Source organism: Grammomys surdaster, unplaced genomic scaffold, assembly GCF_004785775.1.
Source record: "Grammomys surdaster isolate TR1022 unplaced genomic scaffold, NIH_TR_1.0 126158, whole genome shotgun sequence".
Classification (NCBI taxonomy): Eukaryota; Metazoa; Chordata; class Mammalia; order Rodentia; family Muridae; genus Grammomys; species Grammomys surdaster.
The window spans coordinates 991,280-1,004,548 of record NW_021620966.1 but is presented as its reverse complement, the minus strand read 5'-3'; the positions used below and the strand labels follow the sequence as shown (position 1 = coordinate 1,004,548).

Genomic DNA, 13,269 nt, shown 5'->3' with positions numbered 1-13,269 from the left:
CTCTCTCTCTCTCTCTCTCTCTCTCTCTCTCTCTCTCTCTCTCTCTCGTTTTGATTAGGTAGGGATAAAGCTGTGAACTGAGTACTGCTAGTCTCCCTGTCCTACAGAGAATGTTCACTCTGGGCATGAGGAGGCCATCAGCAGAACATGGGAGCTCTGAAGTGGTGTTTGAGTCCCCAGATGCCACCACCCCACTCTTGACCTTCCTCTTGGCACTTCTCAGTTGTGGGAGCCATACAGTTTGAACAGAACTGGTTCAGTTTGGGCTGAGTTTCTGTCACTTGCAACTGAAAAGCATCCTTCTTAATTTACTCCTGCACCAGCTTGTGCTTTCCCACTGGGGACTTGAATAAGGCAGAGGGGCCCAGCAGGGCCAGCTTCTGAGAAGCCTGTGAGGAGCACATGGCAGCTGACTCTGTGGGCAACTGTCTTGAGAGGCCACGCTGGGACTTTGCCCAGGTGATCGTGATGCACTCTCGTAAAATCCCCCTTTCCAGACCAGTGGATACAATGTGGACCGGGAGAGGCTGGGACAGCAGAGGTGACTCCAACCAGTCTGTCTAATGTTCCAGGACCTCAGGGAGCGGGCTATGCAGGACTATGCTACACCTTTAGTTTGGTTGGGAGAAGGGAGCATTGAGGTTTACAACACAGGTATTAGGTTTCTGACCAAGGTGTGAGAGACAATAATTTGGCTATTGTCATATCTGCTAATTTGCTGTCCCCTTGGTGACTCTGTCACAGGAAAAATATTACTAAACTTCATGAAGATTTGATTTTTCACCAGTTAAATAGAAATAATATCTACTTTGTAGTAGCTAAGATGAAATAAAAACCATCCATGTAAAGCAGCTAAAACAGGACAGTTGGTTATTAGTTATGATTATATCTGGTCTCTGGCTACAGTCTGCATCCTACATCAGGTAATTTGGTTATCTTATGTGTATGTATGCGCTCGCCTGTGGAGGCCAGAGTATAATATCTGATGTCACTTCTCATGTATTGTCTATTTTCTTTCTTTCTTTTTTGAGAAAGGGTCTGTCACTGTCCTGAAACATGCCAGGTAGGCTAGGCTGGCTGTCAGAGAACATGAGAGATCTCTGCCTTCACAGCACTGATGTTACCAGTGCATGCCACCACCCTAGACTTTTTAAAAACACGAGCTCTGGGTATGGAACTCATTTCTTTGTGCTTATAAGACACTTTATTGACTCACCCATCTGCCCAGCCCATGGATCGACTTTTATGCTGAACTTAGACTCAATTTCCATGTTTTGAGGACTGGGATCTGACTGGGACTAAAAAGGCAAGTTCTTTCAGCAACAGCTAATTAGTTCTAAATGAAAGCATTTATAAAGCAATAACTCATTAGTATACATGGGCCCTACCACATAAACTATCTAATCTATCTATCTATCTATCTATCTATCTATCTATCTATCTATCTATCTATCTATAATCTATCTCCCACTGCCCATATATGAATGGGTGTGGGGCCAGCCCTGGAGCACAGTCAACTTACCAGGGACCACACCCCCAAAGAAAACCAAGTCCTTTTCTAGCAACCATCATCTGTCCATAGCTCTTCAGCTAGAGTAGGGTCTTATAGAGTTCTCGTCACTCTATTTTGAAAGGTTGATTGACAAGAGCCTGGGCAGCCAACCACAGCTGCTGTGAGCTCATGAGTGCAGTGGTCTTGTCATGTTGAGAAGACTGTTAGCCTTAGTCTTCCTCGACTTGCAGTATTACCACCACTCTTTGGAGATGTCCCCTGGGCCTGTGGGAAGGATGAATGATACATAATCTCATTCATGGCTGAGCACTCCACCAAACTTATTCTCTGCACTTTGTCCAGTCGTGAGTTCCAGTATTCACTGTAATCCAATGCACAAAGAAGCATTTGAGGACACTACTTGGGTTTTGAACCTGCCAGCCTCCATGCTGGAACTATGCTACAAGTTCTCTTGGGTTTCCAGCCCACTTGCTCACCCTAGAAGCCTTGAGAGGTATCTGCCATACAGAAAAGGACTACTACATATATGTTGTAGGTGTGTGTGTAAGCTTATCTATGTGAATATTTATATGCAGATCTTCATACCCACAGACCCATCCGCCTTTGGCTCTATTTTTCTGAAGAACTCTGACATACATGGAGGAATGTGTACTGTGGGCTGTTCAGTGACTTAGGGCCCAGGGGCATTGCACTTGTGCTGACTTACCTTTGTCATGAGTTTAGAATTTGAGTATTGGGACAGAGGGAGGAACAAGCTTTGCTTACTTGAGGAGGTGGGTTGGGAAGGACAGGGTACAGGCTTCCTTTCCTATCCTTTAGGATTCTGATTCTCTTATCCTGAGATCTTGGTGGGTTGACCAAGCTGCTCTCTCAGGAAGGCCATGTTTTAATTCAGGTCAGCTTGGCACAGCTGTCACCCTTGGGTAAGCCTGGCCTCTGGACACATGCCTGCTTTTTTCTGCTCCAGCTGCTGCTCAGGCTACTGGCCAATTCCTTGTTATCCTATGGGAGATGAACCCTAAGGCAGGCAGACAGGTCTATGATATTGGATCTGTCCTCTGGTTCCTTTCTCACTCATTCTTAGAATCTCCAGTGTTTGAGCTGCTCCCTGGATGTGGGCCTGGTAAAAGCACTGAAGAATGTGCTTCATGCCCCCTGTCTAAGGAAAGAGCTGAGGACCAAGGGGGATGGACATGTACCATATCTCTGAATTGGGAGGAGATCTGGGGACAAGTGAGGGCTGAAAGCCAATTTCAAACTTCGTTCACTCTTTTCCCAATCTATTCAAACGCTCTTCATTAAGCTAATGAAAGCAGCATGTTTGAAAGGCAGGAGACTGATTACCCTTGCTCCTGTGTGTCCTTAAGGTATGTTTATCTGTAATATGTAGTGCAGCCAGAGTTACCAGTATTGCTCTGACAGCTCTAATGAGCTGGGTTCCACCATTCGTCCTTAATAAGCCAATCTAAAGAGTCAAATTAGTAGTGTATGAATGAAAGTTCCCAGTAGAAACCACACCCTATGAAACAGATTAGCATTTCAATGATTGTGGAGAGTCTTTGGGGTTCTAGCAGGAGGGATAGATTTAAGTAAAGGGCCAGAGGTATGTATGGCTAAACAGTCTCAGTTAAGATACGGTCCCATCTCAGTTAAGATATTGACCCATCACCATCTCTGCTCCAGTCTCTCCTGAAAGATGGTTTGACAGGTCGTAAATCTCTTTCTGGAGACCAGATCCCTCTCTGGCTGGTGCCAGGATTTAGCATTTTCCTTCCTCTGGCATGAGATTCCCTGGGTGAAATTCCAGTCTCTTGAAGTACTTTGAATAGTCTGCTAGCCAAAAGGAGGGGACACATCTACCTCTTTAGAATATGCTCATTTCTACAGGCTGGCAATGGAGTCATAAATCAAGGCCACTGTACAGTTTATAGTGGGAGGCGGCGATGTAATGTCAGTGGATGGACTTAGCTTATACAACGCTAAACAGGTGTCAGTACTAAGCAACTCATCTATATTCATTTTGTCAGCTCAGGCTTTTTACATTTCTTACTTAAATTTTATTTTGTATGTATTTTTTACTTGCATATGTGATGTGTGTGCATATGTGTATGCATGTTCATGTGTGTGTCGGTACACATTTGTGTGTAGTTAGATGTGAAAGCCTGATGTTAGGTGTCTTCTTCAACACTCTTCATCTCATATTTTGAGGCAAGGTCTCTCATTGAAACTCAAACTTGCCAATTGGGCTAGTCCAGTTAGCCAGTTTGTTCCTGGGATCTCCTGTCTTTGCCTCTCTAGTAATAAGATCACTAGGCCATACCTGCCTAGCCTGTATGTAGGTGTTTGGCATTCAAACTCAGGTCCTTGAATTTACATGGCAAACTCTTACCTCCTTAGCCCAGTTCTGGTCTTTTAATACATGTCATTTAAAGGAAGACCAAATCCCATGCTTGTTAATCTTTATTATGTTAAAATGTAGATTCTGGGCAGACTTGGCAGCTGCACTTTCATACTAATAGGCCTAGTGCAGGGGCTGAACTTTCACAGGAAAGGAGAGAAAATCTTGTAATGGGTTGAGAAGAAACAGCCCAAGAAATAGAACAGAAATATGGATTTATTAAGACAGCTCACAGTGAAAGATAGCTTCTTGGATACATAACATAATTTTCATCTTAGAAAAACAGTGAAAGGAGGGAGGGAGGGAGGGAGGGAGGGAGAGAGAGAGAGAGAGAGAGAGAGAGAGAGAGAGAGAGAGAGATTGGTTGAAAGACTCTAGAAGCCTTGGGTTGGTCACTTCTTGGACTTCTCTGCAGAACAGCTGCCATTGGTCTTGTTAAGAGAGTCAGTGCTCCCCATTTTGGAGCCCATGCTGTTGAGGATTTTGTCAAGTTCTCCTGGGATGTTTGGCTTCTCCTCATTCTCAGTCTCACGGTGGTAGAAGTAGTTGAAATTGGAGACAATGACAGGTACAGGGAGGGCAATGGTGAGGACACCAGCAATGGCACACAGAGTACCCACAATCTTTCCTCCTGGGGTGGTTGGGCACATGTCACCATAACCTACAGTTGTCATGGTGACCACAGCCCACCAGAAGCCATCAGGAATGCTAGAGAAATGGGACTCTGGCTCATCCACTTCAGCAAAGTAGACTGCACTCGAGAAAAGGATGACCCCAATGAAGAGGAAGAAGATGAGCAGCCCCAGCTCCCGCATGGAAGCCTTCAGCGTCTGCCCCAGGATTTGCAGCCCTTTAGAGTGTCGAGAAAGCTTGAAGATGCGGAAGACCCTCACCAGACGGATGATCCTCAGGATGGCCAGGGACATGTTCTGCTGGGCACTTGGCTCGGTCTCCTGTACCAGCTCTGTTATGAGGGTTGCAAAGTAGGGGATGATGGAGATGATGTCGATAATGTTCATGATGTTCTTGAAGAAGTCAGTCTTGCTGGGGCAGACCACAAACCGGAGCACCAGCTCAAAGGTGAACCACACAATGCAGGTAGACTCCACCATGAAGAAAGGATCAGTGAACATAGTCTGGGAGAGGCCTGTTTTGTTTGTATTGATGCTGGGGTCTCTGACCACCTTCAGTTCCCTGTCCTCTCGGAACTCTGGGAGTGTCTCCAGGCAGAAGATGGTGATGGAGATGACTACAACCAAAACCGAGACCACAGCCACACCTCGAGCTGCACTGGAGCTCTCGGGGTACTCGAAGAGAAGCCAGAATTGCCGGTGAAAGTCATTGGTGGGCAGCAGTGTTTCAGGGTCCTTAATGAAGCCTTCATCCTCCCGGAACTGATCCATGGCATCGCTGCCGAGTTCATAGAAGGAGATCTCATCAGCGAAAACATCGATAGGTACATTGGCTGGCCGCCGTATTTTCCCACCAGACTGGTAATAATATAAGATTCCATCAAAACTAGGTCTGTTTCTATCAAAGAAATACTCATTTCTCATGGAGTCAAAAAATTGCATCCTTTTCTCCCGGTCTCCCAGGAGTGTCTCTGGGAATTGATTGAGAGTTCTGAGCTGAGTCTCAAACCTCAGCCCAGCAATGTTGATGATCACCCTTTGGTTTCCCTCATTCAAGACCACTGGTTCAGGCCCCGGGGGATCCACATACTCTCCTGGGATCTTGGAGAAGGCAGTTTCATGGTTGGTATTGTCACTGATAAGGACTCTCCAGTTGGAAAAGGGACTGCTACCAGGCCGACCTTTTGAGCTGGTTGGGTCAAAGTCTGTGGCATAGCCTGGCTCTTCATGGATTTCGTCTGAGTTATCAAAATTGACTAGAGCAACTTCCATTTCTTTCCAGCTACACACATCCATTCTAGGGGGTCAGAAAAGCAGCATGAAGACCCTCAGTCTTTGTTACCCGCTGGAAGCTGTGGAGAAGAAGGAATTCATTATATGGGAGTCAGGGTAGACTACAGCCGGCTCTTGACTATTCAGGCAAGGTATAGCAGTGGATTAAACAACCACTAAGCATTAGCTTGGGGAGTAATGCTGTGGTGTTTCCAGCAACAATCATTCCTTGGTATTATTTTGCTCCTCTGAGTTTTTAACACTAGTTTAAATAGTATGGGAGATGATCCTAATGATGAGGGGCAAAGTGTCCCCAGAATAGGAAGCCTGTAAACACGGTGGCATAAAGGCGGTCTCCATAAAGAGAAAGTTGATGCTCCTTGATAATAAAAAGTATAGTTTGTATTCACGTGAAGTTCATCATTTTATCCAACACGTTCCCACACCCATTGCTACTCTTAACTCCTCTCTCCTGCACCCAACAGTTTCTTAAAAACCTTCTCATTTACATCTTTGAAACCTAGCCAAAGCTCTGCTCTTTTCTGTCAACCCCATTACTACCTCTTGGACCAAGTCATGAGGTCTGAGATGGTGTTCAGGAAGACTGAGAAGATGGAGGCAGAGTAGCTGATCTAATGTCTTCTTAAAAAATTATGCTGTTCGTGACTGGAACCCCTTATCTGGAAGGAGATCTTTGAGGGTAGAGTTATTGTGATACATGTGTGAAATGCTTGGCAGAAAGAGGATTATATCTATTGCTGTGTTTGCCAATGTTTCTACATCACAGGAAATTTAGAAGTCACTAGCCAGTGGAAGTTTTTGGCTCTAAATCAAGGTGAATAATTTTCAGTGGAACTCTCTTTCTTCCTCCCTCTCTCCCTCATCTCTGTGTGTAGGGGGCATTGGAGGTAGGTTTAGGACAAAAGTTTGGATATGCATGAACATAGATGAACAGCCTTTCTTCAGGTTCCTGCCAGCTTCTGTTTCTATTGAAGAACACTAGCCAGGCAGGCTAGAGTGAGTGTGGAGGCAGAGGTAAGTGACCTAACCTGAGGTGGTATCTACAGTGACCATGACTTTGGAATAGTTACTTCACAGGGTACAGGGAGTCCCTGCTGTGTACAGTGTTGTAGTTTCTTCAAAGTGACTTCACATTCCCTTATCTCACTGGATGGCAACAGTTAGAAGACAGCTGTATTGTATTGTATGGGCAAGTGACTTCCAACAACCCTATAGCTTGTGCTGTAGAGTCCTGTGCACTCTGCTGTGGTCTCTTGGCCCAGAGCCATCTCTACTACGCCACAGGGGGCTGAGGTGTGGGGAGCCAGGCTTATAGAATTGTGGGATCTCAGCTCTTTGGAGGCTTTCCCTGCCCCAGTTTGCAGTCCATGTACATGAATTAAATGGTGAGGTCAGAATGCTGAGCACTTGTTCTACCTCTCGGCCATGTGTGGCCTTTGCTGGCTTTTCACCGAGCTACTCCTTCTCTACAGACCGCAGAAGATATCCCCACATGGGCACCTTGCATGAGGCTTGGTGAGGAGCAAGTGGTTGGAACATAGAACAGACCCGTGTGGAAGAGTTTTGGGTACAGAGCCAGTTGACAGGAGCTCAAATCCTGGGTCTATACATGTGACCCTAAAGTGTTAGCTGTGGATGAGGTGACCTGGCTTGGAGCTTTGCTTCACTACTTAGGGGATGTATACTTTTGAATAAACTACTGGATTTTATGATTCTTAGTTTTCTGATCTATCAAATGGGTAAGAAGAATAGTAATTCCCATCTCAAAGACTATGCTGAGGGACTGGGAGGAGCCTTAGTGGCTAAGCGAGCTGGCTGTGCAAGTATGAAGAGATACATCTGGATCCCTGGTACCCATGGAGAACTGGTGTGTCACACTCTCATTTAATCTCAGTTTTGTGGTGTGTGTGCATGTGTATGTGTGTGTGTGTGTGTGTTTTGAGGCAAGAAGCTTATGTGCTTGCTGAGACTTTCTGGCTAGCCAGTCCAGCTGAAAAAGCAGTGAGCTCCAAGTTCAGTAGAAATCCTGTCTCAAGGGAATAAGGCAGAGACAGACAAGGCAGGACTAGATGTCCTTCTCTGCTCTCTGGGCACAGGACAGGTGCACCTGACCTCACATGTGCAAACTCAAATCCAAAAAGGTTTCAAGCAGAAAGGTACAACCAGAGAACCAGGAGTGGGAGGGGGGGAAGGAGAGATTATATTGAGAATTACATAGGGTGTAGCTTTGTGAATTGTAAGCTACCCTTTCTTTACATGTAGGTAACTGCTCTCCACCCTCCCTACCTCCCTTCCTCATCATTACAGCAAACTCAAGGGGAGAAACAGGGTCCATGTGAGGAGATGCAGGAGGAATCTCAGCTCCACATCCTTCCCATCTGCCCTGCCTGACCCACCTCGAAGCTGTCCATTTTCCATCTTTGTCATCTTCCCTGCTCATGTGGAGACAGTCTGTAACCTACCACAGAGCCCTTACTGGCCAGCCCAACTTTATCTGCCTTCATGTGTCCTGGCCTGCTGCACTGAGTACTCTTCGGCTCTCCATGTGGAGATACATGGAGACTGAGCCTCAGCACCTAAAGCCCAGAGCACAGGCAATGCCGTTCAGGGCATTCCTTCTCTTGTTTGCATGTTCCTGAAGGAATCACTCTCTGTACCAGTGTCAGGTCTGAAGTGGCAGATAGGAGGGTGGTTGAGGGTTTGGGGGACAGCATCATTTCATGCAGTGCACCCACTCTCAGTGGTCATTTGGTAAATATTCTTTAGTCAGTTGGTTAATAAGGACAGGAAGGAGAAATTGCATGTTCCTGAGGGGGGGGCATGTCTGCTTTTACAAACTCAGCCCACACACGTGCTCAGTTAATGTCTGGTGATTGAACGATAGGGTAGTAAGTATGAGTGACAGGCAGCATTCTGGGCTCTGAGCCTGGACACCTGCATTGTCTACACTGCTTGCAGTATTTCATCAAGCCTCTGTGTTGTCATTTATAATAAGAAAATAGACTGAGTCAAAGGAGTCAGATAAGAACATATAGAATAATTTCATGAATACAAAACCTCAGAAATGTCAGTCTACAGCAGCAGAAAGCCGATCAGCAGTGGCCTGGGAGGGACGGAGGGTGGGAAGACAGGAGGAATCACAAAGTGGGCACCAGTGATGGTCTTACAGGTGTATACACATATCAGAAAGCACCAGGCTGCATGCTTTAGATCTAGTGTGCATCATGATATGTCACTGAATCCTTAAGGATAAAAGGAGAGCAAGCAAACAAAGATCAGAGGGCATGGTTTGCTGCTGTTCTGCAAGATCTAGGTAAGGACCAAGGGAAATGACATGGGGGGCTGCTTTGAAGGCTGCATGGGCTGCATGCATGCTGCATGGATTGTATGTGTGGTCCTGCCTGGAACTCATATGGTGCCCAGCTCCAAGACAGCTCACACTGTAAGGACTCAGCAGACACTCTTTATAAATAATCTTTTGAGAAGTTCACTTAGGAATACAGTGCTTACATTCCTTGTATTTCCCTCTCCTCCAATTCATTTCACGTCTCCACTCTCACAAGTTCATGACCTCTTCTATATTCACTATATATAGATATAATCTGTACATCTATATGATCTACAGAGTCTAGTCAGTGTTGTTCATATGTACATGCGTTTAGGGTTGTTCACTTGATACTGAATATTCCATTAAGGGGCTTATCCTTGGGGAAAATGGATTCTCCCCCTCTCAGAAGCCATTGCTTGACTGCCTGTAGCTCTTCATGGAGGGGCAGGGCCTTGTGATGGCCGGCGATGGCATGTTGACTGGTGTGGTATTCATGCAGCTCTTGTTTAGATATCATATTGTTGAAATTCTGTCAACTCTGTTGTGTCTAGAAGAAACTATCTTGCTAGTTGGCTAGGATCCGCAGATATTTATTAGCAAGAGGGAATGCAACCTGTGACCCCGGCTTACTGTGGTCTCTAGATCCACAGGAGGGCTGCCCCTCTGAGGACTAGACTGTGTGGTGTGTGTGTGTGTGTGTGTGTGTGTGTGTGTGTGTGTTACTCCAGCAGAGAAATGTCTGAAATGTGAATTCAGCCTCTGGCCATAGAAGCTACCTCCCAACTCAATCCCCTGCCTCATCCCATTTTGTGATATGGGAAAATCCATTCCTCTGGAGATAATTCACTTTGTTTCAACGGTCATTTATAGAAACTAAGATTGGATTTCATTCTTTCCCTGGATTCACAGCCTGTGGTATCATTCTCTGGGTCAGAAAAGACCCCCAGTGAGGACAGAGCTGAGGATATTTGGAGCAGCTTCCATTGTTATGTTTGCTGGTGTGACTTCTAATAGCAGTCTTGGCTCTTATTTGCCAGGCCCTCCAAGGCTTCTGTAGAATTGTTCTGACTTCAAGCAGAGATCTTACCCATGGCTGAAGGGATCACAATGTCTGATTCCTCTCATTATCTGTATGCTTGCCTGGTACAGTGCTGGCTGCCTCAGTGTGCAGATGGACCTCATTCCCCACGGCATATTTTCGGCCTCCTTCTAGGCCACCATGTGTGCAGGCCACTCTTGCCTGAAGGGAACACTTTCCTGGAGGGTGCAGGTGGAGACACTTCTGTCCTCTTAAGAACTCTATAGAAGTTTGTCTATACTTTTCAGGGTCCAGTACTATTGGTTCATGGTTTCCCTCCAGAAGGTGGCTATGTTGTATCCTGCAGCATGTAGCACTCAAAGCAGTTTAGCCCACCCACTGTCCTGGGGTATCTCAAATATACTAGGACTTACATGTCATCTTACTGCTCTTCCCCAGAGCCAGACAGACTTGTTGTATGGCATGAGGCATATCAACTAGATACTGAGATGTTCTTCTAACCCATTTTCACTGCCTTTGCACAAATCATAAAGTTCCTAGATTCCCCACTACTCTAACATGTTTGGACTTTTGGTCCATGCATAGGTGTGGACGAGTCTTTGTGGTGTGGTTGTCTCTGCTATAACCAAACCTGGAACTTTCTGCACACTCCTCCACAGGCTTCTAGAACAGGTATGCAGATGTCTGTGGCTGGTGCTGGTGCTGCAGGTCTAACTTTGCAAGGTCACTGAGCTGTACTAAGCAGAAGGGATCTGGAGCCCATTCCTTGGCCTCTCTACACAGGTTGTCTTTGGTTGCCTAGCAACCTAACACCTCCTCCATAGTCAAGTAAGGTAGCAGCTGTCAGGGAGTCTGATAATGACTGCAGGAAGTCATCTGCAAAGACAACTGCATATACTGTGCCTCGAGGCCCCATGTCTCAAAGACAGGGAGCACACGGGTATCTGTCACTGGCGAGGTCAGATGTTTCAGGGCTGTCAGTTGGTGGAGGAGACCAGACCAGGGAGCTCTCATGTAGGGCTAGTGTGGAACTGGGTTTTCACTGTCTTGTGGGGTTCTGAGTGGAGGACTGCCAGAAAAGGAGGCGGAAGACTGACTGTGGCGCTGCTCTGTCTGGACAGGAGAGGGCGCTGTTGTCTCGCCAGAAGCAATTCCTGGCTTCTTTGTGCTCCTTTCATCTTTGATTTCCCTCGCTCACCCTCCATGGCCAGCTAGCTCCAAGTCTTGGTGGTCCTCTCCAGGATAGCTCTCAAGACTACCACTTTCTTCTCTTTCTTCAGTAAAATACTGTCACATTGAGTGGCTGTGGGGACAGGCTCTGGGGGCAGAGACAAGGGTCAGCTTTCAGTTTCCACATGGCTCTTGATCCTGCATTGTCTGTCCATCTGCTACCTGTGTGACTAAGGATAAGGTGGTGGGTCCTTTGACTTAAAGTCCCTCAGGTTTATGGTGACATCCTTGCTTTTTGCCTCAAGAGTTGCTGGAGAGGCACTTAGGCCTCACAGAAGCACCTCACATGTGATGTAGGTGCTCTGTGGATGCTGATAGTGTCAGGGTGAGATTGGTCCTTTCTCTTTGCCCTTGCTTGGTACCATGTTGTACACTTCCTGGTGCAGTAGCAGGGCCCTCTCAGAGGCTGCCTGAGACGCATGTGATGCTCAGGGAGAGGAAGGCCAGCAGAAGCTGACTTCTGTGGCCCGATCTCTGTTCCCTTGTGCTCTGACAAGATGATCTCCCCCTGTCCTGGCACAATGGGTGAGGTGACTGTTCACCTCAGATTAACAATGCATATCAATCCATAAAGGGTCTGAACCTGGCAATGTCTACTGTCTTTGGCAGGGATCCTTATCTTCATTTAACACAGAGAGACACTGAAGTCCAGGAAGGTACATGACTAGTCCATGCTAGGAAGCTGTGACTCACACATGGGTGTTTAAATTCCAAACTCAACATTCTTCCTATTATCCTCTAATTCTACAAAAGCAGACCCACGTGGGTGATGCTCATGTGAGTTCATTCAATTTGTCTGGAAACTGTAATACACATTCACTCACACGCACATGTACACACACACACACACACACACACAGAGGCATGCATGCAGAACAACATATGCCCACACAGAGATACATGTGTGCCATCTTGTACAAGTACTCATAGACACATGTATATTATACACATAATTACCAAGACATCTGAGCACATATGCAGATACATAGGGGCAGACTCCTACAGCACCACCCACACTGCACAGACGTTTCTATTCCAGGGGTGCCTGACCCCTTTCTCCAACCTAATATTTTTGCCTCTTGGAACAGGAGCCTAATCTGTTGCTTGCAGCAATTGAAGGCGACAGAGAGGACTGGAGGGGGCTCAGATGGTTGGTCACATGGCTCCCTTCCTTGTCAGAGTGGCGATGGGCACAGCGTGGGCAGTGTCTCTCTCCCTGTGAGGACTGCTCAAGGACAAAGCTATCTTCCTAAAGGGATAGAAAGATGCAGGCGAGAGCTCGTTCATTTAAACCCCGAGTAGCAGCAACAATGCTGAAAAGAATGAGCCCAGGATAATTCATTCCTGGGCAATAATTAGCCCAGGAATGGGCTAGCAATGGGAGGCTTACAAGTCACCTGCTATTAATGGTGGAGACCAGAATCTACTGATCTTGGGGAAAAGAATTTTCCTTTGAAAGTCAGCTAGGAAAAAGGTCTTCTGGATTCTTTTCCCTGGACCTCTTGGGTTTGTGCATTAAGGGCCTGTTATTGCCTCTCTATTTGCCTGGGAGAGAAGGGTGCATCTGTCTCTATGGTGACAGGTTTCTAGACTCCAGGGAAAATATGGGGAAGCCTTGGGTTTGGATGCTGTGTGCCTTCTTGTGGCTTCCGTAGTGGTGAAACTGAATTAACTATGGGCTTCCTGTGTACAGGGTTCCTATGTTGGCTGCTCCCAAACGGGGTCATGGGAATGTGTAGAGCCTGAACGACCCTACAGAGAACTGAGGCGGAGCCCAGAATGGTCTACAGACTAATATGTCTTGTCCTCAAGCAGGTCCCCATGCAGATTCTATAC

At 46.5% G+C, this 13,269-nt stretch overlaps 1 protein-coding gene across 1 annotated transcript; it reads right to left on the bottom strand.

Annotated features, from left to right (window-relative positions):
• Positions 1-4,303: 4,303 nt before the first annotated feature.
• On the bottom strand, positions 4,304-5,839 carry Kcna10 (potassium voltage-gated channel subfamily A member 10). Its single transcript, XM_028757419.1, has one exon. It carries the CDS (start codon positions 5,837-5,839, stop codon positions 4,304-4,306), a length of 1,536 nt encoding a protein of 511 aa, XP_028613252.1.
• Positions 5,840-13,269: the final 7,430 nt, after the last annotated feature.